Here is a 27165-nt window from a genome sequence, read left to right as displayed (position 1 = left end):
ATGGATAATTGCATGCAGACAGACAGAACACAGACAGACAGACAGAACACAGAGTGCTTTCATGTGTCTGTGGGAGGTTCAGAAAGGTTTCCATGTTTCCCACAATATGATCCCCTGAGGGAACTGAAAAAGGGTTCCAAAGGTCAGGGGTCAGCAAAGTTTAATCCTCCAACCGTTTTGAGATGAAAACGAACACTGTTTTTGAGTCTAATTTTGTACTTTAACCAGATTTCCTCTACATTTTTAGTCTGATATTAGTTTTCTTCTAGTCCATTTAACCTCCTACTGAGCTGCAAAGCCTTTCATACCATCAGGCGATGGTGTTTTTTAGAGACATGCTAAAAGGAAATGGGCTACAAAGATTTAGGAAACACATTTTAGAATTTCTGTCTTGTACTGAGCATATAAATAAATGTCTTCTATAATTTTGTGGATGTGTGCTAAGTGGATATGTGCTATTATTGATTCTGTACTCGGCCTTCAATAACCTTGCTGCTGACATGGCATTAAAAAACAATAAACAAACACACAAACTATTTGCATTATTTTAATCCATTTGTTTAGATTTTACCCCATTTTCTCTGCATTTTAGCCAGAATATCTTTCTTTTTTTTTCTTTTTTTTTTTTACATGTGCTCCATTTTACCCTGATTTTTTTGTACTTTTATCCTATTTCAATGGTTTTGTACTTTTTACTGCATTTCCCCCTATTTTAGCCAAGTATTACTTTTTTTCCCTATAGAGACCTTTTTATAGAAACTCTTTAAGAGTCTTTTCTTATTACAGACTCAAACTTTAAACTGTATGCAATTCTTTCGACTGTTCTTGATGTCATACAAAGTCAGACATACTTTAATAACACTGTAAACCATAATAACATTAAGTAATTATTCCAATGTAATAAATAAATAAATAGGTGCATGAAACAGACATGTGTATCAGATGTTTTATTACTAAAATGGAAACCTCTCTTTTACAAGATGTTGTGTCTTACAGCTAGATTTTTTTGTGAGTAAAATTTCAAAAGTATAAAATAGATCACAGTGCTCCTGCGTGCTACAAACCTCATTAAAACATCTGCAAAAAAATACGAGCACACAAAACACCACATTCACACTCCTCAAGCTCCCTACTAAAAGTGACTAGTGTAATTGGCAATGAAGAATTTTCTTTTTACTAATTACAGGAAAATGTGCTTCACCAGAGCACAGTGCCACGCGAGACGGGAAGAGACATGGCTGAATAAACCACTTCATCTATGAATAGAATGAAACGCCACAACTCGTCATAAGACTTTAGCACAGTGATGAGGAGAGAGAGAGAGAGAGAGATATAGATACAGTGTTACGGGAAATTATACAGACAAGGTGCTGTTACAGTCTTGGAGTGAATCTTTGGTTCCTCACTAAAGGATGAGCTCAGAATAAGGCTTCATTTCTGATTACATAGGAGATCATAAAGAAGAAAGAAAAATGATTGACAGCCTAAGAAGAATTACAGCATTGAACTTTTTGTTTTCTTTTTGACTAAGAATCACATTCCCTTGCTCCAAAAAAATGTGCACTATAGTTCGTCACCATATAAGACATTGTAGCATGAAATCTACATCATATGTACAATATATACACAATAAAACCTTGAGCTCGGAGACGCTGTACTCTGCAGTAGTTCAAACAGCAAATATACAAAAATCCTTCCATCCTGTGCTCTGATCACGGGGGAGTTTGTTAGCGTGAGTTCAATATTTACACGATGGTGAGTGCAAAAAAAAGAAGAAAACAAACAAACAAACAAACAAACAAACAAAAACAAACAAAAAAAAAAAACAGGCAAAGAAGTGATCATGACAGTAACACACCATCTTGCACCATGGCCACAAATCACTCGCTTCTGATTGGCTAACAGATGCTACTGTTGTGTTTGTTCTTACACAGTGATGAGTTTTAAACCAGTGCTTCATATCCTCTGTAACTGTGTTGGAGTGTAACCAAAGTAACAACAGAACAGTCGAAGTCACCTCATTTTCATTAGCCCTAAAATACTCGTTTCTGATTGGCTGACAGCTCCTGTTCTTTAAAGCAGATCAAGTCCAAATCAGTTACAGAATCACAGTTACAGTACATATGAAGCACTATAAGACATTGTAGCATGAAATCTACATCATATGTACAATATATTCACAATAAAACCTTGGGCTTGGAGATGCTGCACTCTGCAGTAGTTCAAACAGCAAATATACAAAAATCCTTCCATCCTGTGCTCTGATCACGGGGGAGTTTGTTAGCGTGAGCAGAGACGTTTTGATTTCATATCCTGTAAGATTCATCCGAGTTCAAGATTCACACGATGGTGGGTGCAGAAAAAAAGGGAAAAAAAAAACAAACAAACAGGCTAAGAAGTGATCATGACACTAACACGGCATCTTGCACCATGGCCACAAATCACTCGCTTCTGATTGGCTAACAGATTCTACTGTTGTGTTTGTTCTTACACAGTGATGAGTTTTAAACCAGTGCTTCATATCCTCTGTAACTGTGTTGGAGTGTAACCAAAGAAACAACAGAACAGTCAAAGCAGTTCAATTCCAAATCAGAGTTGCCAATCAGTTTAACCGTGTTGGAATGTAACCATAGCAACCACTTCTGTTTCACTAGTGTGCAGCTAAAGAACCAAATGTTTTAAGTAGCAATTCAACTACACTGAATTGGAGCATGGAAATACAAATTATGGGGAGACATAACCATGGCAACAACAGTAATGGGGTAACCAATTGCTTTTGCACTGATTGGGCGCAAAAAAGTATTTGTTGGTTCAGGTTTTGGACATTTTTGCTGATCTAAAGGCCAGGTTTTCCACGTATATATTTTGAGAGGTCACTTCAATCGATAAGAACTCGGTGCTTAGTGGATGACCTGTGCTCGTCTTCATGGCCATGATATAAGAAATAAAAAAAAAAAAAAAAAAAATCAAGAAATAACACACTATCCTTCATGTCAGTGTCTGTTATCTTCACTTGTTCACTGGGTTTCTGCTTTGTGTCCCTCTCTAGCTAAGCTGATCTGACTCGAGTCATGATGCTGTGTGTTGCAAATTAAAATAAATAAATACATCTTTAAAAAAAAAAATCAGCTTAGTGAACTTGAGTTTCCTGTTTTGATCAAACGGTAGCTGGAAAAGAAAATATTAATAAAAGAAGTTCCAAAAAGCTTCGATGTACCTAGTATATAAGAACAGTGTGCATGCACATGCATGCACGCGCACACAGATTTTGGAGTCTTTTTCCGCACTCGTCAGCATGCGTGTGTTTAATGAGCTCACTCTCAGTGCAGACATCATTAAAATCACAGAGAGGCAGAAGTTTCATCTTTGCCAGTTTGATCTGTTTGGCACAGAGAGAAACCGACGCTGATGCTGACAAACGTAACATGCCCTGAAGGTAAGAATCATGTTCCTGCCACAGTGTTAAAATCCATTCAGTAGTACTTAGCCATAAAATGGAGCATCTTTATAATGTTAGTTCAGCTGAAGCAGGCACACATTCTCATTACACAGAGCTCTGAATCTGTGTTTTATGTTTCTATTGGCACATTCTACCTTCAACATTAATCATTCTGTTTGTTTATTTTCAATATCAGAGTCTTGATCCTGCCCTTGATCCTTGAAGCTTTTCCTGCCATTACATAATTGAGATTGATTGCTAACTGGCTTTAGCTCTTTCTTTTTTTTTTCATAGCACAACAGCAGCAGCAGATCGGATCTAGGCACCAAGGCAAAATCTCAATCTAGGATATAAGCCTGATTTGTTAGATGCATCCTTAATAATTACTATTGAAGAATGAATCCATTTTATTTCATAGTACCCTTAAGATTTTTTCTAAAATCCTTCTATCAACATGGCAGGATTTCATTGGATTTCGTTGCTTTCTAACCGAATCTAATAGGCTGAGCGCTTCATGTTTTGCAGGCTGACAGGCTTCATTCTCTGACCAACAGTGACATGAGTTCGTAGCGTGATAAAAAGCTTTCTTCACAAATGAAACTGCACTCATACACCTGAACATTTGTGCTTTTTTCCTTTTGTTTCTGTGACAAATCCTTCTGTGATGCTTTTCCTAGAAATAAGGTTTGAAGGTAACTGTGCACACGTGCACACACGCACACACACACACAGCTCATCCCTGTTCATGCATCCTTCATTTTCCATCACCTCCTTCCTTTCATTTCAATCACATCATGCTCCTCCTTCCTCATGGATTGTCCCACATGTTCCTCTGAGACTTCATTTCTCCCATTAAAAACTTCTTCATCCACTTCTTTTAGCTGGTTCTTCTATTAAAAAGTAAGAAAACGCTACTGGCATTATTAAAAAGGAATGATAAAGTGTAAGACTTTTTCCTCCAGGGAACTAAAAAAGTAAAAAAAGAAACTGTTCTTGTGAAGCCCTGTGCAGCACATCACAGCATGAACTGAGGTGTGTCACGTATCCCAGCATGCAACGAGACACTCAGATAAAGATGACGTCCTCCTTTTCTTTGTCATCTGGGAGAGGGTAGGACTGCAGGAGGCTCTGGTTCTGTGCTTTCAGAGGCTCTGACGTGTATTTCTCTCCAGTGACAGGGGGATCTGCAGTGAGAGAGAGAGAGAGAGAGAGATTAAGGAACTTCTATAGATTTCTGTATTAATGAAGCTAAGTAATGCTGGTATACTATTTGCCGCAACTGGGGATGATCTACATACTGTACTTTACTTTAGATAAGGAAACTAATCATTACATTACCAGCATTTGGCAGATGCCCTAATCCAGAGCAACCTCTACAACTGAGCAATTGAGGATTAAGGGCCTTGCTCAGGGGCCCAGTAATGGCAGCTTGGTTGAGCTGGGATTTGAACACGCAACCTTCTGATCAGTAATCCAACACTGAGCTATCACTTCAATCAGTAATCAGTCAGTAATGGGCTCCTGTGAGGAGTTACTGTTACTACTATTATTTTCCTCAGCAGAATGTCATATAGTGCTTTATTCCTCTACCACACCATGCTATTTAACCATTGAGGTCAGTTGTAAAAAATGTAAAACAATGTTATGGAATGAAATTAGTTCCTGTTCTCAGTTACGTTATACGTTACATTATATAAACCTGTCATTCCTTCACCAGCCTCTATTTTGCACTCTCTCTAAGGTAATAAAACAAACAAAAAAAAAAAACACCACAGCTTAAAATGCTATAGAGAAACATCAAAGTGTAAAATTCTCTGTGCTGAAGATCTTGGAAAACTTAAAGTTAAAGTTTTTACCTGACCGTTACAAAGCACTGACACTGGAGACTGCTTGAATTAATAAACTTCTCCTTACAGAAAATTGCATGTAACTCATTATAATTTTAATATTTGTTTATTGTGGAGTCTAGAAAGGATAACAAGCGCATTAATGCAAATCTATGATTTTTTCAGCCACACTACTGTTTCTGAAGATAAACTCTTTTGAACAATCCGAAATCAACAGTACTGTGGTATAAATGATGTTTGATGTGGTCAGCTGCCCATGTGTACCATGCTGATTGTTAATATCTCACCTGGATTCTGAGTCGGAGCATGTTGAAAATGCAGATGAGGACTGATGGGGCGACGAGCTTTTACAGAACTCTCCGTTTCTCGGGACAGTTTCATAGAGAGCATCTGCTTCATGTCTATTGAAGCTGTGAAGACAAATTTAGCTAAGATCAGGTTTATTACTATATTTACATACACGACACTTCTCACGTCGATCTGTAAATGTAACTGTGTAAAGGGATAAGGGGCATGGCCAGAACAGCAATGGAGTATACGCACGTCCTGAATAAGAAGAAGCAGGTGTGTTAGATCAGGAACTGAACTCTGAAGAACATTAGAGACGTGCTTTTGGTGTGAATGCTAGAGCTTTTCAGCTAGAATCTACACCCCAACTCGGCAAATTACTCACAATCATCCACACTGGAGCTAAATCAGGTTCGTAAGGCTTGTAAGCTGAGCAACGATGTGTGGGCGGAGCTAAAACTGTGCAGACGTCCTGATTAATGGCTCCTCTAACTAGAGTCGCTTCACTACCAGCACACAGGTGCACCATAACCATGCTGCATGTATTTATGTGATCAGTAACTCTACCTGAGCTGTCTACGCGTAGTGAGCCTTTGATTTTGCTGCTCTTGTCCTTGCTCTTCAGTGTGGCCAGCTTGGTGGGGATCTGCTGCTGGACTCCGCCCTGTTTGTGCAGCTGGTTGGTGGTGCTGACCAGATGGATGGGCACCTCTGTTTTGGCGGGCAGGGTGGTGGCACTCTCCCGGCGTGATAGCATGTCAACCCTCTCAGAGAAATCAGCAGGAGTTAATGAGACGGTGGGGCGGAGGGTCTGGCGGATGGAATCCGTTCCGGAGTTTCCCAGGATGTCACCGTTAAAACTGGAGGACGTGGGAAGCTGTAGAATTTCACATAGAGGATTAAACATTTTAATGTAAATGGTACTTGAGAGATCAGAGAATACAATCAGAATTATGACAAAATGAGCTTTTCGTGTTGTCTTGTAGAGAAATAATCAACGACAGCAGGATGTGAAAGTACTTTCTTATTTACTTTCTTATAACAGCACAATTTACAGTAAACACTTTTACTCCACTTATATCACAATTCTGTCAAGATTTACATGTTATTGTCATTTTCTAAAATTGTATTTTTCTTTATTAAAGAATGATATGGCACACATTTCGTCTAATAGTTACAGTTAATGTAACTGCAGTAAATGTCTTGAAGGTATAGATAACTTACAGTTACCTCGAGCTTTACCTCTGATTGTTACAAAGCATTAACATAGGAGTCTCCTGCCATAAACAGTAAACATCTCCTTACACAAACTTTCACCATATCAATGATTTCCTGATTATCTGTTTAGGTGGATCATTTCTTCTGAGTCAGATTTACAAAAAAAACCCAGAACAGTTGTGTGTGACGTGTGCGTGGGCGCATCAGCATGCCTGATGGTGATTTTCTGAGAGAAAGAAAGACAGGACCCGATTAAACCATGCCAAAAGAAGTGTCACATGAGAAGCCAAGATCGAGCCCGAGGATCAGGAAAGGCATTTCCTGTCACAACTTTGTTCAGTCACAGGACTAATGGGTTTTGAAGGCGACAGCTGACAGAGCATGACATGGGTGAAGAAATACAGCATTTGTGTTTGTGTATGTGTGTGTGTGTGTGTGTCTAATCCATGCAAACACGAGAGACTTTAGGAGCATAAGCAAATGAAGCACATATGTACCACATCCTGCTGAGTGGGAAAACAACCAACACCCACACACACGGATGAGATCAGATAGAGCTGTGGATAAACCGATCAAACACAGCTGGAGAAACGGAGCGTCTCATCGCATGGGTGAGAGATGAGGAAAGATCTTTCATTTCCTGACACTAACAGGAAAAATGTGTGTTTAAATCATTCTCTCCCTACAAATACACTGAACACACCCCTGATTATTTATGTTGTCGTATTAAAGCTATTAATCTGTAGCCTAGAGTACTGTGTCTGGATGCAGCTCATGATTAATGATGTCAGTATAAGCGAGGGTGGACATTAGAAAGGTGTTGTGAATTGCACACATAAATATATGCGAGCATGCAGAGAAACTGTTGCATATGAGACAGAAGTTGCCCGATTTTAATGATCATGCTCACTGATACTGCGCACCATAAAACCCTAATATGAAACTCAAGCACAAGGATGAGGATTTCTTTGCTTGCAGCATGCAGCTGCAACAAACATGAACAGGGTTAAATAAAATCGGTCTTTTCCCAAATCCATCATTATCAGCACTTCACCCCAACTTGACAGACATCCTGCTGCGGATGCATGACTCAGACCTCTGCATGCTGATGAACAGGACATGCATATAATAAACCTTCTATTTCTCTGTAGAGGCAGATGTTCCCAGCTGTGATGGTTCCTCTGGCTGCTTCAATGTGACTAAATCTCCTTTATTAACTAACGAAAACAGAAAAATGCTTCAAAAGCTTGAACGCCCTGCGATCTGCCTCAAGGGCGAGTCTACTATTGCAGAGCACAGCAAGCTTTTTCAACACGTCTGTCTCTCTCCAAACAGATGCTCCATTGTTTCCTCTCTCTCTCTCTCTCTCTCTCTCTCTCTCTCAAAGTGCAGTTGTGTATATATGCACTTTCCACGAGGGGGGAAAAAAGACAGGATGAAGAAAAGGGGAAGAAAAAAACATTTGACTGACATTACCCAAACAATTAAAGCTGGCTGTGAACCAGTAACGAGAGGTTTCTGGCAAGTAAATTACACACTGCAGCTCCTCCAGCGCTCACACTTTACCAAATTCCTTCTACAAACATATTTCAGGCCCTCTGGCCACAAACAGCGGAGTTCCCTTTGAACAGCTACCTCTTAAACCCTGGTGATAAATACCTACCTTAGAGGTTTTTTCCCTCTTGCACAGAAACCAGGACTCAACACGAGCATAACAGATTCCTTCCTTGGAAACAAAATAACTGAGGCTGAGTGCTGTGTGAAAACAAATTCAGGAAAATTAAACTACACTGGAGAGTTAATAATAATATAGAATTGTAAAGAATCATAATTCCAGCATGGGAAAAGAAACCTGAAGGTTAATGTTAGGAGAATAAACACTGATGTTTTATATGTGAGGTGGAAGGCAGTAATTAGATCATGCTATCAAGAAGGAAGAAATGATTCATTCTGTTCAGTGGGATATAATATGTCAAGAGTGACAGACCTCACCACCTTCACTGGAACTGATGCACATTTACTGGGATGTAAATATGCAGAAGAACATTTATTGGGAAGCTGATGCCACACCCACTTCTTGTGTACTGATAGCAAAGAATCCACATGCACCTTCAATGCAGCTTAAACTGAGGCAAAAGTCATGCCTCCATGATAAGGAGAGAGTTCACATGTCCCTCAATGTCCCTCAAAGCAGAGGCCATACCTCCTTCAATGTGACTGACAAGCACACAGGCCACACCTTTAGTGACTGACAGGTAAAGAGGCCACCCCACTGGAAAACAATAGAACTTCATTGGATCTCAGAAGATCCATCAACACAGATAGCACACCTCCTTCTGTAGGACTGATTGATGCACAGAGACCACACCCATGTTTAATCTGACTGATATGCAAGTGCACATGCAGAGGCCACACCCACATTTTTGGGACTGATGCTCAGATACCACACCTACTTTTTTGGGACTGATGCTCAGAGGCCAGACCCTCTCTAGTACTGAGGCACTGAGGACACACCAACCAGCAACAGAACTGATGCTCAGAGTGATGTCTCCAATAGGATGGACACAGTGACCACGCCCACCTTTAATGAAACTGAAATTCCACTAGTACTGACAGCATAGATCATGCCTCCTGCACTGAGACCACACCTCCTTCACACATCAACTTTACTAATGTTCACTTTTCACTAATAAGGCAAAGGCCAAAAAAACGCATAAGGAACACAAACAAAAGTGAAGATGAATAAAAACACATCATAAATAATTCTCTGTGAAAATTCTTGTGGAGTAAAACATTTGTGAGCCTCACAAGAAATCTCATGACTACTGTGCAGCATGAACATATGTGAAACTCTCATCAACAGCTTCCTCAATTAAACAATGATAACTTTGATCATAAATCCTCATTTCCTAAACACACAATGCCTTTCACAATCTGTTCAGGTGGACTGTAAATCCCTTAAGCATGATAACAACACAATATACACACTCACACAGACAGGAGATTTAAACTGACGCTTGATAAGGTGTGAACATGCCCTGACAAGCCCATACTGGCTCGTTCACTTGGATCTCTCTCCCTCTCTCCCTCTCTCACACACACACACACACACACACAGCAGGAGAACAAAACTGTAGCATAGAACAAGCTGATCTGTAACTCCATACCTTCAGTGTTGGTCTGGTGAGAGAACTACTGTTTACAGTGGCTATAAAGTAAGTGATAACAGGAAATGCCTTCTTTTGTAGACCTCCCAAAACATGAACTCTAAAAGATAAACAAGTATCCCATTTCATTCTCTAATAAATACAAAAAATGTCACTGTTTTACTGAGAAATAAAACACTTTGGGATGTGCTACTAGTGGAAACTAATACATTTCGGGTGGTAACAGTAACTCTGCTTCATCATACCCTTTCTTTCAGCATGACATGGAGCGTTTTATTCCTTTCTTAGTCGGTCATCACAAAATCTCTTCAATATACATGTTGCATCATTATTTACATTCAGACCAAAGTAAATCCAGGAGTTCATTTTCAGCCCTAATCACATGCAGAGTCATTAAACACCTCCCAGCGTTCAAACATCACCAACGCACTCCAATTCATTTCCGATGACCGACGTCGATTAGATAATCATCTGCCCGACACCTCCAGTCTGGCACTAATTCACTTAACCACACACAGATAATCATCTGAACAAATTCTGCATCAGACATGGCAGATTAGGAGCATAATATCAGTGTCATAATATATACAATAAACTGAGAGGTAGAAACACACTTTGCTTTTATTCATCACTAACTATATAGACACTCTGAGTGGTCAGAAGGTGTTGATAGATTTTACACACAGGTTTATATTAAGGCACTCATTCTAATACATTACCGGATGTATTTTAACAGCTCCCTTCACAGGGACTTATACAGATGACACTTAAATGGACAGAACTAGAATAAAAACCTACAATAAGGAGGTATTTATATGAAGGTGTTTAACATTCATGGAAGGAGTCTCCAGTGTTAGAGCTTTCTACCGGTCAGAAGGAAGACTGTAACTTTAAATCATTATCTGATAAGCTAGGTTTTATTTTATTTTTTTTAAAGTGTATAAATTTTGAGTGAGGCTGACGAGGGAAATATAATTTATAGCTGCTAGAATGTAAGTGACTAAAGGAACTAACTTGTTTCAACATTAAATGTAACCATCATTTCTTAATTCCTTTAGTTTTATATGAATAAAAAACTTCAGGATTTGCTGTTACGGGAAAATATTTCATTACATGGTGCTAACAGCAAGTCTGCTTCATGACACCATTGCTGTCACCACACCGATTATTTCCCTATAACAGTAAAAGACAGATTTCCGTCTGCACACATTGGCAGCACACGAGCGATGGATAAATGATCTGTCAAAACTTTTAAAATCAAGCGAAACCTCCGCCAACAGACAGACAACTGTCATTTCCTGCTTTCATGCACAAACACATTTACACATATTTATTGAAAAGAAAGAAAAAACACAACCGGAGATGTGTGACAAAAGGCTTAGATCAGATTAAATATTCATCCACACTCACACACAGCATACACAGTCATAAAACACTGCAACCCATAAATCTCCGTGTACCATCACACACAGACTGCGTGTGTGTTATCTCAGCTTGGCAGCGCCAAGACGCGCTACACAATAAGCGGCTTTGTGTTGTACTGTGTGATCTGTTTACACAGAGACAGGTCGGGCGGCTCGGCTGATAGTCGTTAGAAGGTGAATTCAGTTCAGAAGCGATTCGTTCTCGCTCTGAGGGGGTGGCAGGAAACGGAGGAGTGTTTCTGTGCCACAGTGGTCTATTGTTCAGGTCGAGGTCTATGCTTACAGTACAGCAGACGCAACGGTGAGAAAATACACCTGAGGAGGAAGGAGAGTAGCGCTGTATTCATGTACGCTGTATTTAGTTTGTATGAACGGAACCCTGGTGTGGTTTTTTCGGCAGGTGAGAACTCAGCAATCATACCCAGGTCCATGGTTCTCTGACTAGATGTGAGCTGCTAAACTGAAGTGTAGGACTGAGCTGTAGCGCTGCAGAAATGCCATATGTATCTAGAGGCTTAAATGAACAAAAAATATAGATGCTGGATGGCAAGAACAAAAATTTTAAAACAGTTTTATATGTAAAAGTTACGTAGCACTAACTGTTCCCTTCGTTCTTCTTCACATACACACAATATGATTTGCTTCAATTTTTTCCCATTTTTTATGAGAACACAAGTTACAACCCAAAGTAATTTGCCCATGATCAAAAAGATCATATTTATCTATTTCTAATTCTCATATGCAGCCATAAACATCTGTTCCCTCATTACCTCTGTTTTATCTTTCTCTTGAGATGAATAAAAAAAGCACACTGTCCCTGAGAAACTGCTGAGTGTAAACTCATCTGTCCTGAAGATATCAGATACACCGGAGACTCCTCCAACTAATAAACACTTCCTTACAGAAAACTTCACCATAATAAAGGTTACACAAAATCCATTTCTGTAAGGCAGCCACTGTACAATCCCCTGTGTATGAGTGGTTACTATAGAAACAATAACATTAGAACAAGCCCTCCTGAACCTCTCAGCAGCGATCACAGCGACTCGGTCAGCTTCATCTGCTCAGCCGTTCAGCACTTGGTCTAAAGTCTTGGAACTGTATATACCAACAGAAATGTCATTACTGCAAACAGCAAAGAGTAATTAAGGCTACACTGCATACACCGTTTCCATGACTACAGTTTGACAAGCACATGGACAAGTTTTATTACCTTACCGCTGTACATAGTAAATGTTTCAACACACAGCAATGAACTATAACACGCTGGAGCTGTGCAAGGCGGAGAAGCAAGGGCCGAGTACGAATGTCTTCTTTAAACAGCCTACAGATCTGAACGCTCTAAACACTTTACAGGCAGAAATGTGTCCTCTGCACTATATACACTATATTTGCATGGCAGAGTCCTTGACTAATAAACATGAGTGGGGTTCATGTTGCTTGACATAGGAAAGTAGTTCAGAATGAAAGCACTGCTTTTTTTCTTACAACATGTTTCTTTTGTGTCCAGCTCCAACGGTTCATAAATAAAACTACTAAACCTGATCAACATCTAGAATTTTTTTTAAAAGAGTGACTGATTAAAACTGGGCCACTGGGTATTGCTGGGCCAGTAACCAAGGCCTTCTACACTCACCTGTGCTGTGTCCGCACCATATGCTGTTGATGTGATGGATGTTGTACTGCGTTTCTTCATTTTCCTTTGCTGCTCGAGCTTCTCTCGCTCCTTCTCCACAGCTCGCGTGGATTCTCGTAATCTCTCCAGGTCCTGCTGGTATTTCTGCCTCTGGTTCTCCAGCTCCTGTCTCTCCAGAGCAAGTCTGTCCTCCAGCTTCCTGCACATGTCCTCTCGCTCCTGCAGCCGGAGCTGCTCTGCCTCATTCTGTTTCAGCTGCTTCGCTCGCTCGCGCTCCCAACGCTCTTGCTCGTGCTGCTGCTGTGCCTGGACACGCTGGAAGTGAGCCATCTCCTCACGGTGCTTCTCCAGGTTCCTCTGTTTCTCCTGCTCGAGGAGCACGTCTGTCCCCCGCTGGCGCTCTGCTGAGAAGAGAGATGCCCGCTGCAGCTCAATCACGCTGTCCTGCTGAGAGACGATTGCCTGCAAATGAGGAGAGGAGAAAAACAGATCAGTTAAACAGAAGGACCTCTTGGATGACCTTCTATAGTGTTACTTTTACTTCCTACTGTCTTCTCCAGTTAAGTATAACAGTACTATTGGTCAGAATATACACTGCTTTCAGTCCTGTTAGCCAAATTTCCAAAGAAGAAGTCCAAATCAGAGAGAAACTGAACCTTTTGGTTCATTTAGAATTCAGCAGCTCAGGTCTGCAAACCCAAAACACACAGTATGTTTGATTCACTTCCTGCAGCTGAGTCAAGTCAAAGTTGAATCGCTTTTTCACTACAATTAAGTTCACTTCGAAGTGGACCAAGTGATTAAGACGATCTCAGACATGATTGCGGTGTTCTCACCTGCCCAAAGAACGGCACCACACGGGAGAACACACTAAACACTGCTAAACTCAAATCATGCCAAGGTGACAGTTTACTGCCTGATGCTTTTCTAAACCTTATCTGACATCAGTATCATTCTTTTGTTTTACTGTCATGATAAATTGGCACTCAAATCATACTGCATTACCTGTAGACTGTAGAGATGCTGGGAAAGCCGCAGAACCCGGCCGGAGATCTACAAAAACAGGAACAGAGAGACAATAAGAATTACCATGACTAACTTTGAATAAAACACTCTGTCTCATAATGTCACTGGAAAACAATAAGTGATTGATTGGTGTGATTACAGCAGAGATACAGTATATTTCATTGTCCTAAAACAGCACCTCCTGAAGTGTTTCCTTCCTCTTACAACACTGCAATTTGACAACCACTTCAATTTTTATTATTTAATGAAGTGGCCTCATACTTAACACAGCCTCTGGATCTCAGTCACAGTAAAAGAGACGTGGCCTCTGTCTGTCAGTCTCAGTGAAGTAAGTAATTTTCTCACCTCTGTGTTTGGAAATCTGGAGCAGATCATATTCCAGCTGGGTAAAGTCATGTTATCCTGAGAGAGAGAGAGAGAAAGAGAGAGAGACAGAGAGAGAGAGAGAGAATGAGAAAGAGGGGATCTCATTACATAACTAAGTGAGTTTATCAAAACAGTGACGTGTCAGTGAAGTGAAGCATGATGTCTAAGGGTACGAGAAGAAACAGAGAGGTGACTCATGTTCTCTGTCTTTTTGGGGAATTCAAAAGAACACTAAGAGCGAGCGAGTGTGTGTGTGTTCTCTCACAGTCTCTTCCACTCCTTGACTGCCAGACATTTCTTTAAGCTGAGGGTCTGAACTGGCTCTCTGACTCCTATCTCTGGACTTTCCTGCTCCACCTGAGTGTTTCTTCATGCTGCCTTCTGTTCAACACACACATACATGCGCACACACACACAGAAGAAAGGAGACTCATTTACGTGCTATAACAGATGAATAATATGAAGCAGCATGATGATATTAACATAATACACAAAAGACATAAGTAGGGCACTGTTATAACATAAGTATGACATGCGTGTTGCAATAAAAGGGCATTAAAGACCCAATATAACATTCAAGATGATGAAGAGTGACTTCTAACATATGTTATTAAGCTGTTATTATAGACAGAAGATGTCATTAGTGCACTTTTATAACATGGCAGATAAAACATAAAGGAGCTCTTGTTACAGAAGCACAATGTAAATGAGCCCTTTTAAAGGTGTGTGATACAATTGTAACACGATTTGTCATAATAAACAGAAAAGTCATTAATTAGGATGTTAGACTGATAAATGAGTTTTTATAATAGCTAGACAATCTAAGTAAGTTTTGCATGTTATAACAGCACACTAAGCCAAAACAATTGAGCACTCTGTAGTGTACACTTCTGCGGGGATTAAGATGTGTATAACTTGTTGCTCAGGTATCGTAAGTGCAGGAACTTGAGAATGAGGTGTAAGAGTTCGTACGTTTCTGCAGCACACTGACGGTGTTGTCGTAGCCCCCGAATGTTCCCGCTCTCTTGGGCAGTAAGTTGGAACTCTGATTCTCCTCTGTGTTAGAAAAACCTTTCACACTAGACACCAGAATGTTCTGCAGGTTCTCCGCTAGAGTTAAGAGACAAAATAAGAATACTCTGGTTTAGAGTGTGGCTCATCACGCTTCCACATACATGCTCAGGTGTACTGTTCCACACTCACCATGCTCTCTCCCTCACACATACACTCTTCCACGCTCACACACAAACAATACTTTTATACGTGCATGCTCACACACATACTTTTATACACACACACACACACACACACACACACTTCCACACAGTCCACCATCTCACCAAAGCTATTTGTACTTCATGAATTGGATCAGTCAGGTCCTAAATAAATACAGATCACGGTGCATGTAAGCAGTAATTACACTTAATTAACACTTATAATTAAGAAATTAGATACAGATAAGGGCCCAATCCTTTACTGCCTAATCAACAAAACATGCAGCCATGAGAGAAATTCAGTGCAGTCTGTGTGCCCAGCACTGATACGTGATAACAGCTGAGGTGTGGTACAGTAGTTACCCTCTGTTATGGCTCCTTTGAGCAGGTGCTCCCCCTGCTGGAGTTCTGATGCGTCGCCTCGCAGCAGAAGATGACGGCGAGTTCCAGTGTCCTCCAGAACACCCACATACTCGGCCAGTTCGGTATACAGCCCCAGCTTTTCTGTGAGAGCCTGCCTGATCTGAGCGTCCTTCACCGTCAGATGCTCTGCGAGGAGGAATGTTATTAGACGGTTCCTTTCCTTGTATAAAAGCTGCTAAAACGCAGACCTTTTCCGGCAAGTATGTTTTAGCTTTTTGATTTAGTGACTGCTTTACAGGATGGATTTTAACTGAGGAGCAGAGGCTTTTCCTCAATGGAATTTGGGGATGGTATGAACTTCCAACATGCCGATCCTGATTGTCTAATTAACTCCTGAGCTCCTTTTTATTTTTAATATTCAGGGTTCCAAGCACAAGCTGCTGGAATCACTGGGCTCCAAGTCATTAAGCTCCAATCATTTTAGAATTTTTCAGTTCTCCTCCTACAAATCATAAAATGCTCACAAAGTAGTTAATTACCAAATAATTGCTAGGACCCCAAATGATCGCTACTTGTATACGTTACCTTGAATTTCTCTGAAGCGCTGCAGTTTTGCTCCCTCCTCTTCAGTAACGAGTCTCTCCGCTGTGTGAGGACAGCTGCGGCACACACAAACACACACAAAGTCAACAAGCAAGAAAATCCAAGCACACATGCCACCAAATTCCAAATACTGAGTTGAGAAATTCATTGGGAGCCATTTAATATCAAAAAGGTGCTATTAAGCTATTAAAAAAGCATAAATACATTGAAAATCTGAGATCATAACTTCAAAAATATTATGGAAAATGATCGAGAGGTTTTTTGCTTCCTATTTGTAATAATACCACTGCTTTTTCTGTTATTGCCAGTAAATAAAAAGAAATAATTAATTCTAACCATACTGATTTTTTTATATTAAACGATAACTTTGACTGTACCTGTCGACGGCCTGGCGGATGTGTGTGATCCAGATGTTGCGGTCCTCTTTAGAGGACGTGTGGATCTCGTACATCTCAGGCTCGTTGGAGGAGGCACAGATGAGGAACATGGCCTTTTCCTCGTGTGCCACCTCTCTGACGATCAGCTTCTGCAGGGAGATCACCGACGGTTTCCCGTCCTGCAAACACGGCAAAAATGTTACTCTCCTTGGTTCAGTTCACTAAAGTGAAATAGTATAATAATGTCCGGGAGTGATTGTGGTACAACCTGAATGTGTAATATTGTACAAAACACACTTCCCGATATTACAATACACATTATGATTCATGATACAAATATAATAATACTTGTAATAGTATACAATTAAGCAAGTAATGATTCAATACACTTAAATTTACTATTGATTTAAATCAGGTCCCAGTGAATGAGCTGTTACTATAGAAACAATATCTATTATAAATTTGTATTAAATTGAAATGCATTTGAATTTACTCTAAGTGAGAAATTTATAAACCAGACCTTACTTCTCTGTGCTTATTATTTTGCTAAAGCACTAATACTGTCCAGAAAGTGCATATTCTCTTCTATTCTATTAAATCTAATGATATCTGAAAACTCCCATAGAGGCTGTAGAGTGATTATGAAAGCTTAAACCGTACCACAGCGGAGAAGACATATCTCTGGTCCTTGTCTTGTAGCAGGAGCAGGACATCTGTGAGCAGCACAGCTAGGATATCTGAAGGAAAGTCAAGAGTTCAGGTGTTGTACATGTGAGGAAAAGAATTTGAAATACTTTTCAGAGAAGTCTAAATAAAAAATGACTTAGGCTTAAGAACTGAAAATATCAGATGGTCCACAGTATATATATTTTAAGATTTCATTTGTTCTACAGTGGCATCACTCAGGCATGAAAATAAGTCAGACTACAGAAGATCGAAAACTACTAACATAGTAAAACCTGTATACATTTCTGCATGTGTAAAAATCAAAAGCATTGGAGTTGCTTGTGTTGGTTAATGTCAAAAGATAGGCTTGATGTTATTTCTTTTAGTTATAACCCTACACTGGAACATCGACAATTACATATTTTTAATTTAGCATTTTGTAAATCTCTTTATATTGGCTCTCCAACAAGACAACTTTAACCAGCACCTTGACAACCATGTATGCTTCACTAGTTATGTGTCACCTGCTCACATGAGCACAGTGTCAGGACTCATGTACGTACCCTTGAGTCTGCCGGAGGCAGCCTTCCAGTTGACTGTGCCTTCATAAAGCAGTCTCCGGTTGCCCTGCGTCACATCCTCCCTCCTGAAGATGCGTCCATCCTTAATCTTTCCGAATGCTTTAGGCTCCATCTTGGCAGCGATCTCTCTGAGGCGTGTCTCCTTCTCGTACAGACTGACCTGAGAGTCCACCTGAACGATGGCACTTTTGATCAGACCCAGAGCTCGTGCCAGCTGCTCGTGTTCCTCAGAGTCGGCTGTGGAGAACACATGGAGAACATCATAAGTTATACAAGTAGAATAGACAACAAATCAGTCTTTCATTTCCTGATATTAACAAATACTGTTGAAATTCTGTGTAATTTTTTTTCTCCAAATATTCAATAGTCCAGTAACAGTGTAGCTACGGTTTATTATTATTTTTTTACATTAAAACAAATGTATGTAAAATGCTAATGATACAGCTTTGCAGATCCTTAATAACCTCAAAAAGAGTCACGTGCACTAACATCTCCCATCACTGCAATCCAAAAGAAACCTGATGTCTGATGGGACTTTGCTAAGAGGATTCAAGTGTTTTTAACTGTCCTTTATTATTCTCAGTGTATTCTACAAAAGCAAATTGTACATTTGTAAATGAGGCCTGACCTTCTGTGTACTGCAGCATGCGCTCCACAAGAACGGGATATTTGGTGATGCGCTGTGTGACGAGCAGGATGCACTCGGGAATGCCGAGCCGCCGCACGATGGACAAGTTGTTTATTTTCTAGTAAAAAGACAGAACAGTGAGACAGTGCTGAATTACACCAGACATTAAAGAATTTGGATGTTAATAATAATAATAATAATAATAATAATATCAGCATGGTGTAACTTATTCAAAAAATAAAGTGCAAAAATTGTTCCTAAGAACCTGTGGCCATGTAATTATAATACTGTCAGACTTTACTTTTTCAAATGTGGTCAGATATAATAATATAAAAGTGTTTTGGAGGTTTACACAAATAAAGCAGTAATTCAAACCAAAAAAAATCAAAGAAGAGAGGAAGGCTATCTTCTCCTCCTACCCTTATATGGTTCTGAAATTTCTTGTTGCTCTGCAGCTGCTCTTTGTAGTAGCTGACGGCTTCGGTGTGATGACTGCAGAACACGCCGTAACTTTCCTTCATCCGCTCTCCGAGTTCACCTGAAAACTGCATGAGGGACAAACAACAGTCTTAATGTGCATCCAAACAACACCATCCCCATCATTTACTATGAGCAGCTATAGGAGAATGATGCTGAACTGGTAGCTACATGCTTCGGTCAACAGTTAGCTACTTCCAGTGAAAACTGAAAGCAGAAGATTTATATATTTGACTACATTTGTCCTAAACTGGCAATTACTTTGACCCTGAAGTATATTTGAAGTACGTCCAAAGTATATTTGAAGAAGCCGTTACAGAAAATGCTACTGTATCAGAACATCAATATAAACCTGTGATTTGGAGCTAAATGGTAAAACAGCTTTTAACAGCTTGTAATCAATGAGAATCTAGAACGATGGCACTGTGATATAAATGATGTTTAACGTCATCATGACTTTACCCGATGGAAACTCAGAGATATACCTGCTCACTGAGGATATCTGCCACACTGTGGATAATATAGTTGCACTGGCTCCCCGGCTCCAGCGTGTCCTGGCGTCGCTCTCGGAGACGGGACAGGAAATGGCCGTGTAGATCCAGCAGGGTTTCCAGCTGCGGGAATAAACAGTCCAGTCTGCGCTCGTCCAGCTGCAGAGTCTCACGCAGCTCGTGCACGTACACTAACAGCATGATCTTCAGCGTGCGCACATGATGCATCTCTGTCTGGATCAGTTCTAAAACAAACAAGGTCACACAGAATTAACGTTATCTAATAAACACACACCTGTAGACTGACGAGGCTTTTCTGACATGATGCAAACTCAAAAAAACAGGAAGTCAGTATACAAATACAACAACAAGAACTCAGAAAAAGATGAACTGGAACAAGAGAAATGCAAAGTATCACTGTGTGTGTGCAACAACTACAAGTTTGAAATAAGACATTTGTTATTGAATCTTTATTTAATTTTAAGAATTTAGCAAATCTCAAATCTAACAAAACTGTAAAATGCTTTTTAAGAAATTCATGAATCTTTCAATCTGTAAGATATTATTTTTATTGAATGTATTAAACCTTTGAAATCTATTATTAAATATTTGAAAATTACTGAGGTTTTTTAGATTACTGAATGATCGGTATGATGGATAAATATTCATCAAACCAGAGGACAATGAAGGTCATGGGACTAAAGCGATGACTTTACCAAACGGCTAAATAAACTCTTTATATATGTAAGACGTCTGACTTAAAACAAATAAAACAAATTAGGCAGGGCATTATGGGTATTTCTTTGGCATTTAATGAATTCACTACCTATAATAGTGCATTGTGGGATTTAAAAGAAGAGTGCATTTTACTTCATAAAACAAATTCCCAGATAATTTCACTTTCTTTCTCAAGTGAATAACGCCCTCTAGTGATGAGTGAGTGTGCGCATGTGCGTGAGTTGGTTTGTTTTGGTTTACCCATTTAAAGGCCCGGTACTAGAATTTTAATAAAGAGGATATTTATGTAGTACTACTCAATTGTTCACCATTTCCTTTATACAAACTCACTATTACATGCAAGCAGGTTCAGCTAACATGACATCAGTTCCTGCTAAAATGAGATAAGACTTGAGATGAGATAACACGCTCTGAGGCCGTGTTGCACTAATCACTGTGAGAGGTGTTGCATGGGGGGGTGTGTAGGCGGGATACTTCAGTGTCTACAATACACACGCGCACACACACCATGTGCACACAAGCGTGCCCACATCCTCTCTCTCTCTCTCTCTCTCTCTCTCTCTCACCGTATATCACGTCCTGTCTCTTAATCACTTCTTTGGTATGTTTCTTTAAGAAATGCTGATCCACGGCCAAACTCCACGACTCCACCTCAAAGTCCTGAGCAATCGAGTCCAGCTCCAATCTCACACTGTTGTAGTATGCATCTGCATGCACACACACACACACACACAGCTCATTTATAATACAGAATGTATTTCATAACATGCCATGCTGTTTTACATATACAGACTGGAATTCTAAAATATGTAATAATAAAACTGTCAGAATATAACATTTTTTTACCTTTAGTTTAGCTTTCCCTTTGAGCAAGTTTTGCAAAAGACCACAACAGCACCGTGCACAGCTTTTATAAAAAAAAAAAAAAGAAAAACAAACACATTTCCTCACCTTCCACAATGACAGACTCGGCCGTAGATGGGGCAATGGAGATGGTGTCCTCCATGTGACGTTTGATTCTGAATGCGTCTACTTCATCCATCTCCCCTGTAATAGAGCTGAAACACAAGAGCCAAAAGGTCTGTAAGGAATCCAGTATTTATGTGTCTAACCATCACCTTATCCCATCATCATCACTGACCTGGAGCTGCTGGTGTGGCTGAGCGTGTGGTTGGCGCTTAGAGCGTTTTGCTGCCCGCTGGCTCCTCGGGGAAGGACGGTCATGCCTGTAGCCAGGCGGATGGCGCCATCGGAGGCGAGGCACGGCTCCCTCAAGGCTGTGGAGAGATGAGACAAGTAAGAACGAGAGGAACTGAGAAGCCACGAGTTGCCGAGATGCCAGCTGAGGCGGTGACACTGAAGGAGAAACCCCAACGAAGGAGAAGCAAACTTTTTCCGAGTTTTATGCTTCCTGCGCGTGGCCAGGCCCATCTTCACTCCACACTCAGAGGATGAAGAACCATCAACAGAAGAGGACAAGTAAAAATATCACTGGATCGATGGGCTTGATAAAGAGACAAGCAAATTGTGAAAGACAAGCCTGATTTTTGCCTCTCTTCTCTCCTGTTACTGCGTGGGAGGGGGACTTCAGTGTGGAAGGTTGTTGATCGAATGCTTTATGCTGAGATTAAGAATACCTGGAAAGATCTCATGAGACCTCTGGGGAGGATAATCAGCCTCTCAAATACACACCCATCCTTGTTACTCTATCAAGCAGTATACAGGTGACTGGTGAGCCAGTGATACGTTACCTTGGGCAATTTTCTGTGATATAAGAGAAAAGCTTTTGCAATGTGCAGCTATATGCAACATCACATCACACCATAAGGTTTGCCTATAATCAAATGCTCTGGAAATTTAAAAAATGTCATTCCTTGATTAGCATATAAAATACAATCACCTACATTAAGCAAAAAAGTGTTTACTATGTGATCAGGAATTCATCCTGAGGATTCATGTTTCAGTTGAATAAAAACCATAACTCAGGATTGATACACCCCATCAAACTGAAATCATGAGATGGTCTTCTAAACCTGAATCTCTGATTCAGGTGACAATAAAACAACACGGGTATAAAAAAAAAAAGGAAACAAAAAAAATCTTTTCTTTAAAATGGGCCATACTTTCCACACAAGTATTTGATTTAGATCAGGTTGCATACAGATATATTTGCTGATTAAATCTGTAAATAATATGTATACACTTTGATGCATTGTGGAGGCACACACATCACATCAAATCAGAGCTAGCTGCCTCAATTGACGCAACTACAACTCTGAAAAAATTCAACAAGTATCCGAGTTGCACAGAATTTTCCAGACCAGGCCGAACCTCAGTTTAAGAATCAGATTTTCATTTTAATTACCGCTCCTGCTTCAGCTCAACAGCTTTAATTTGGTGTCAGGGGATTCCAGCTCACAGGAGAAGCGGCTCATATTTACCCATGTCAAGACACAAAGACAGAAAAATGGAGAGTATCGAGAGCGAGCGAGAGATCACGAGAAAATCCAGCAAACTCATCCTAAAGACAGGAGAAAAGAAACTTAAACAATCAATGAAATGGAGATTATGTAAAAAAAAAAGTGCTACTCAGGGAACAAGATGGAGGACACCCTGGACAAACCATGACAATTTAGAGATGCCAATCAGCCTACAGTGCATGTCTTGGATGACTGGAAGAACGAAACCAGTTCTCCCTGGGGAAACCCACAAAACACTTGAGGAACTCCTTAACATGGGGCAGAGAAGGCATCAAACCCCCAACCCTGGATGTGAGAGGCAAACTTGCTAACCACCGAGCCACCATCCCACCCTGTACATTCATACTGTTTAAAAATATAGACTTATTTTATTGTGAAACAGCAGCAATCATCATAGTGCATTTACAACAAGACAAGGAAACCTGGTTGGACAATAAGAGCTATTTAAACTCACCTTGACTACTGGGCTGAGCAGCTGCTTGGCTCTTCTGGACAAAATCTTTACTCTGTTGAGAAAAAAAAAATCACTTTAAGACCTACTGTACACTGATTCATTTATGCTGGTTTTTTGTTTCCAAACCAGACCAACCCAGTGAGCGCTGATGATACAGCAGTAAAGCAAATACAGCTGCTAATTGTTTGCCTAGTCAGAAATATCCATCATTCAAATATTAAGGATGATTATTTCTCAAGGCTTGATATACATGGCAACTGTATCTACACAAGGGTGTGTCTTGTGATCGGTCAATCAGGGATTAGATATGTTACAGGGAACAAAAACCATCAAAAGTCAGGATGGGCATAATCAAAAAAGTGAATAAAATCTCTCTAAATTGTCCTATTAATATATAATAAAAATATTTTAAAAGTGCTTAACCGGTTAATTTTATAAGTACGGCATAAACATAAACATTTTCCCAATAGGCCTAAATTCCAGTGTAGAATTTGTCACTTCCTGTACGCCTGACTAGACAGAGATCTCATGCAAGATTTAGCTTTAGCTGTGTTTTTCAAGAGGAGAAAAACTTAAAGTAGAATAATGCCACATAAATGCACCTTACAGGTTTAATGCAGTGTTTGGTTGTATTAATACCCTAGACTTCTTGTGTGCAGAACAAGCCATCATATCACATCATGCAAACAACGTCATGTACTTTCTAACCAGTTTCCAACAAAAGATGAAGGCAATGCAAAGCTGGAACAGAAATGTATAAATAGCGATCCGGCTCTAAAGGAAACTAAACGCAAAGTTAACTGTTTCTAAACCCGGTGGACGATTTGCATTAGGAAACTTTAAATCTTACCTTGTTCTTAGTGTTGCTGCACTCAGGCAGGAGACTCTTACAGCTTTTGTGAACGTTAACAGCACAATCTGCAAAATTAAACGGGAAATAATAACAAATGGGAACAAAACAACAGATAATGGTTTCCTTCCCTCTGCCCTCCCAAAACCAGCCTGGTGCCACTAGACATGATCCGTATCAAAAAAACAGAACTCTGAGTTTAAAGCTACAGATCATAATGCAGCCACCAGGTTTATACAGGAAAAAAATAAAAAATACTATATGGGATCTTTCTAGTCAAGCAAAACTTTTATGTCCTAATTCCCACTTCAGCCATAGTCAGAAGGATGACGTTTATAACACACACTTTATTGAGTCACGTAAAGCCTCTGCATCTCTTCTACATCTGTTTAGTGACACCAGCATGATTAAATCTGGTCACAATGAGGGGAAGCTTAGCCTGTTGCTGCATTCTAGGTTTCATAGCAAAGAAGAAATATTCAACATCTTAATAATCTAGTGTTAGGGTCGTCTGCTTGAAGTGTATAACTATAAGGTCTCCGCATGTGAAGAATAACACACTCTGTGTCGTGCTGTTAGAGGAAAACAGCCAGTGGAGGGGTGGTGTGATGCAGCAGGATGACTTTGAAGAACTCTGAAGATTATTTTCGTTTATCAGAAGTGTTTAATTCCTCTTGTACAACGACAATTTGCCAAAGATTACATGGTTACATTACATTTCTAAAGCAAATATTTTTCCCCTTTCAGTCCTTACCTCATTGGCCTCTTTTTTTCCTCAAATAAAAATTAATAAGAAAACACACACATACACACACACACACACAAGTTGCCAGGTTACACAGAAACCACAACTCCTTTGTCCTAATTCTTTGGCACTGAGACTGGAGACTCCTTCCATAAAACCCGAGACTATCAGATAAATCTTAATTAATTCTAATCTTTCAGATGGATTTCACTAAGACACTCCGTGCTGAATGGGACGCCTGAATTCCTGCTGATTTGCAAAGTGTCTCACTGCCTTCAACATTGGCGTGACACTTTGCATATCTGGTCATGTGACCTGAGATGAGGGCAATCTGAGATGAATATTCAAGTGTAAGCTATTTATTTGCAAATTAGCAAAGTCACTACCATTCTGGATGCCGAAGACGACCAAAATAGATATGTGGTGCATAAATAAAAGAATAAATGACTAAATAAATGAATTAATTAATAAATAAGGATTGAATTGATCACCCAACCCTCAATTTCCCATGAGCTACAACAGGGAGGAGATTAATTCCTCAAAGACCATTTTATAATCGTTTTATCTCATCATCCAGACAATCTGAATAGAATCCTGAACTCTAACGACTTGAAACACCATCAGAGGCACCAACACTGCTAACAAGAACATGCAAGTAGGTACAGGCGAAAAAAAATATTTTACCAAACAAAATTATATCGTCTTGTGATTGCTAGTTGCTTCCCAGATGTGAGCCAAGCAACTGTAAAGAGAACCGCTAAGCACAAGCTCTTCATCATTGTTTTCTAACGGCCCGCTGAACTGAAACTCCCGAAAACAAAACATGTTCACATCCCACATCCTTTACTCTTCAGTGAATTCACTTTACATTTTACTCGCTTTGTTCTGACTTCTGTTTTAACTGGAAAGGCATAACAGCGATGCCAGGTTGCTCCCGTATCACTTTGTATCAAAAGTAATAGCGCCCAAATCTGAGATTCATAAAAATCCCAGTGATCACGAGAAAGAAATCTGTGCTGGCTTGGGAAAAAAGGGAGGAAAAGCAGCGAAGCGCATTAATACAGACAGAGTCACGGACCTGCCAAGTGCAATCAGCACCATGTGACTACTCGGTCCAACACACAGAGAGGCCAAGAAATGCTGATGTGAGGGGAAAAAAAAGAGTCAGCACTCCATGTCTAAGAGCTCTAGAGCAGAGCAACAAGGGACAAAGTCTGTGAAATGAAGGATTAGAATGTCCACAAAGGCCTTAATGAAACAATATTCTAAGCAAAGAATCGGTCGCTTTCAACTGTTATGTAGAGAATATTTTCACTGCATTTAATTCAGACAGATTTTGGAGAAGAGAAATACACAAGAGAGATACTTCATGCAAGACTATAAAACTGACTCTTTAATCCAACATTAGAGTCTAATGGAAATGCTGTTGGAAACGTCAGACTTACTTCAGTGCTCTTTAAAACTTTAATCACTTTTTTTTTTTAACTTTAGAAATCAACAGAAAGACTTTCACACATCTAAATGATCTCTGCAAATAACAGAATAAAACTCACCTCTTTTTCTTTGGACTATAGAGATCTAGAGCCACACCGATGTAATTCCTTTCGAAACAGAAATGCAGCATGCTGAAGTGCTTGACTGACAACATATTCACCTTCGAGATACAACACACTCCCTCAAAGCTAAACAAGCCTGACAGCTGAACTAGCTAAACATAGAGATCAGTGATCTTTTTATCAAGAGCCTTTCCTCAGCTGTGAGGACTCAATGCCACCTTCACCCACGCTTGTTCACTTTAACCAAGAAAATGTCCAAGACAGAAAGACGTTGGGTTTTGGAAATTACGTCAAAAGCTTGAGCCAAGGTCAAAGCGTTAACAGGGACACAGGATCATCAAATCACAATCTTCAGCAATTTGAGGTAACAATATTTGGGCTTAAAAACACCTTTTCCAAATGAATAAACTCAAACCATTTATTCTCCACTAAGCGATGGGTAGAAAAACACAAACAATGTTTTCTTTCTTTCTTTTTTTTTTTTTTGAGGTAGTTTTCCTTCCTCTGAAAACAATTACAATTTTTGTTGAC

At 39.9% G+C, this 27165-nt stretch overlaps 1 protein-coding gene across 6 annotated transcripts in view; it reads right to left on the bottom strand.

The window, feature by feature from the left end:
• Positions 1-938: 938 nt before the first annotated feature.
• arhgef18b (rho/rac guanine nucleotide exchange factor (GEF) 18b) overlaps positions 939-27165 on the bottom strand; it is a 50727-nt gene continuing 24500 nt past the window's right edge. For 5 of the 6 annotated variants that reach the window (XM_058401687.1, XM_058401690.1, XM_058401688.1 and 2 more), the window contains 21 exons: positions 24334-24401; positions 23484-23535; positions 21691-21826; positions 21501-21607; positions 21116-21256; positions 19806-20056; positions 19263-19388; positions 18844-18961; positions 18198-18452; positions 17629-17705; positions 16969-17147; positions 16574-16647; positions 15989-16174; positions 15384-15521; positions 14677-14792; positions 14391-14447; positions 14025-14072; positions 13020-13481; positions 6142-6451; positions 5574-5696; positions 939-4623 (listed from right to left, as the gene is read on the bottom strand). In XM_058401687.1, the coding sequence (XP_058257670.1) occupies positions 4505-4623; positions 5574-5696; positions 6142-6451; positions 13020-13481; positions 14025-14072; positions 14391-14447; positions 14677-14792; positions 15384-15521; positions 15989-16174; positions 16574-16647; positions 16969-17147; positions 17629-17705; positions 18198-18452; positions 18844-18961; positions 19263-19388; positions 19806-20056; positions 21116-21256; positions 21501-21607; positions 21691-21826; positions 23484-23535; positions 24334-24401 (3143 nt within the window). In that variant the 3' untranslated portion in view covers positions 939-4504. The remainder of the gene's footprint in view (positions 4624-5573; positions 5697-6141; positions 6452-13019; positions 13482-14024; positions 14073-14390; positions 14448-14676; positions 14793-15383; positions 15522-15988; positions 16175-16573; positions 16648-16968; positions 17148-17628; positions 17706-18197; positions 18453-18843; positions 18962-19262; positions 19389-19805; positions 20057-21115; positions 21257-21500; positions 21608-21690; positions 21827-23483; positions 23536-24333; positions 24402-27165) is intronic. The other variant, XM_058401689.1, reaches the window with a different exon arrangement.

Source organism: Hemibagrus wyckioides, linkage group LG10 (genome assembly GCF_019097595.1).
Source record: "Hemibagrus wyckioides isolate EC202008001 linkage group LG10, SWU_Hwy_1.0, whole genome shotgun sequence".
Classification (NCBI taxonomy): Eukaryota; Metazoa; Chordata; class Actinopteri; order Siluriformes; family Bagridae; genus Hemibagrus; species Hemibagrus wyckioides.
This window is presented reverse-complemented; position numbering and strand designations above follow the sequence as displayed.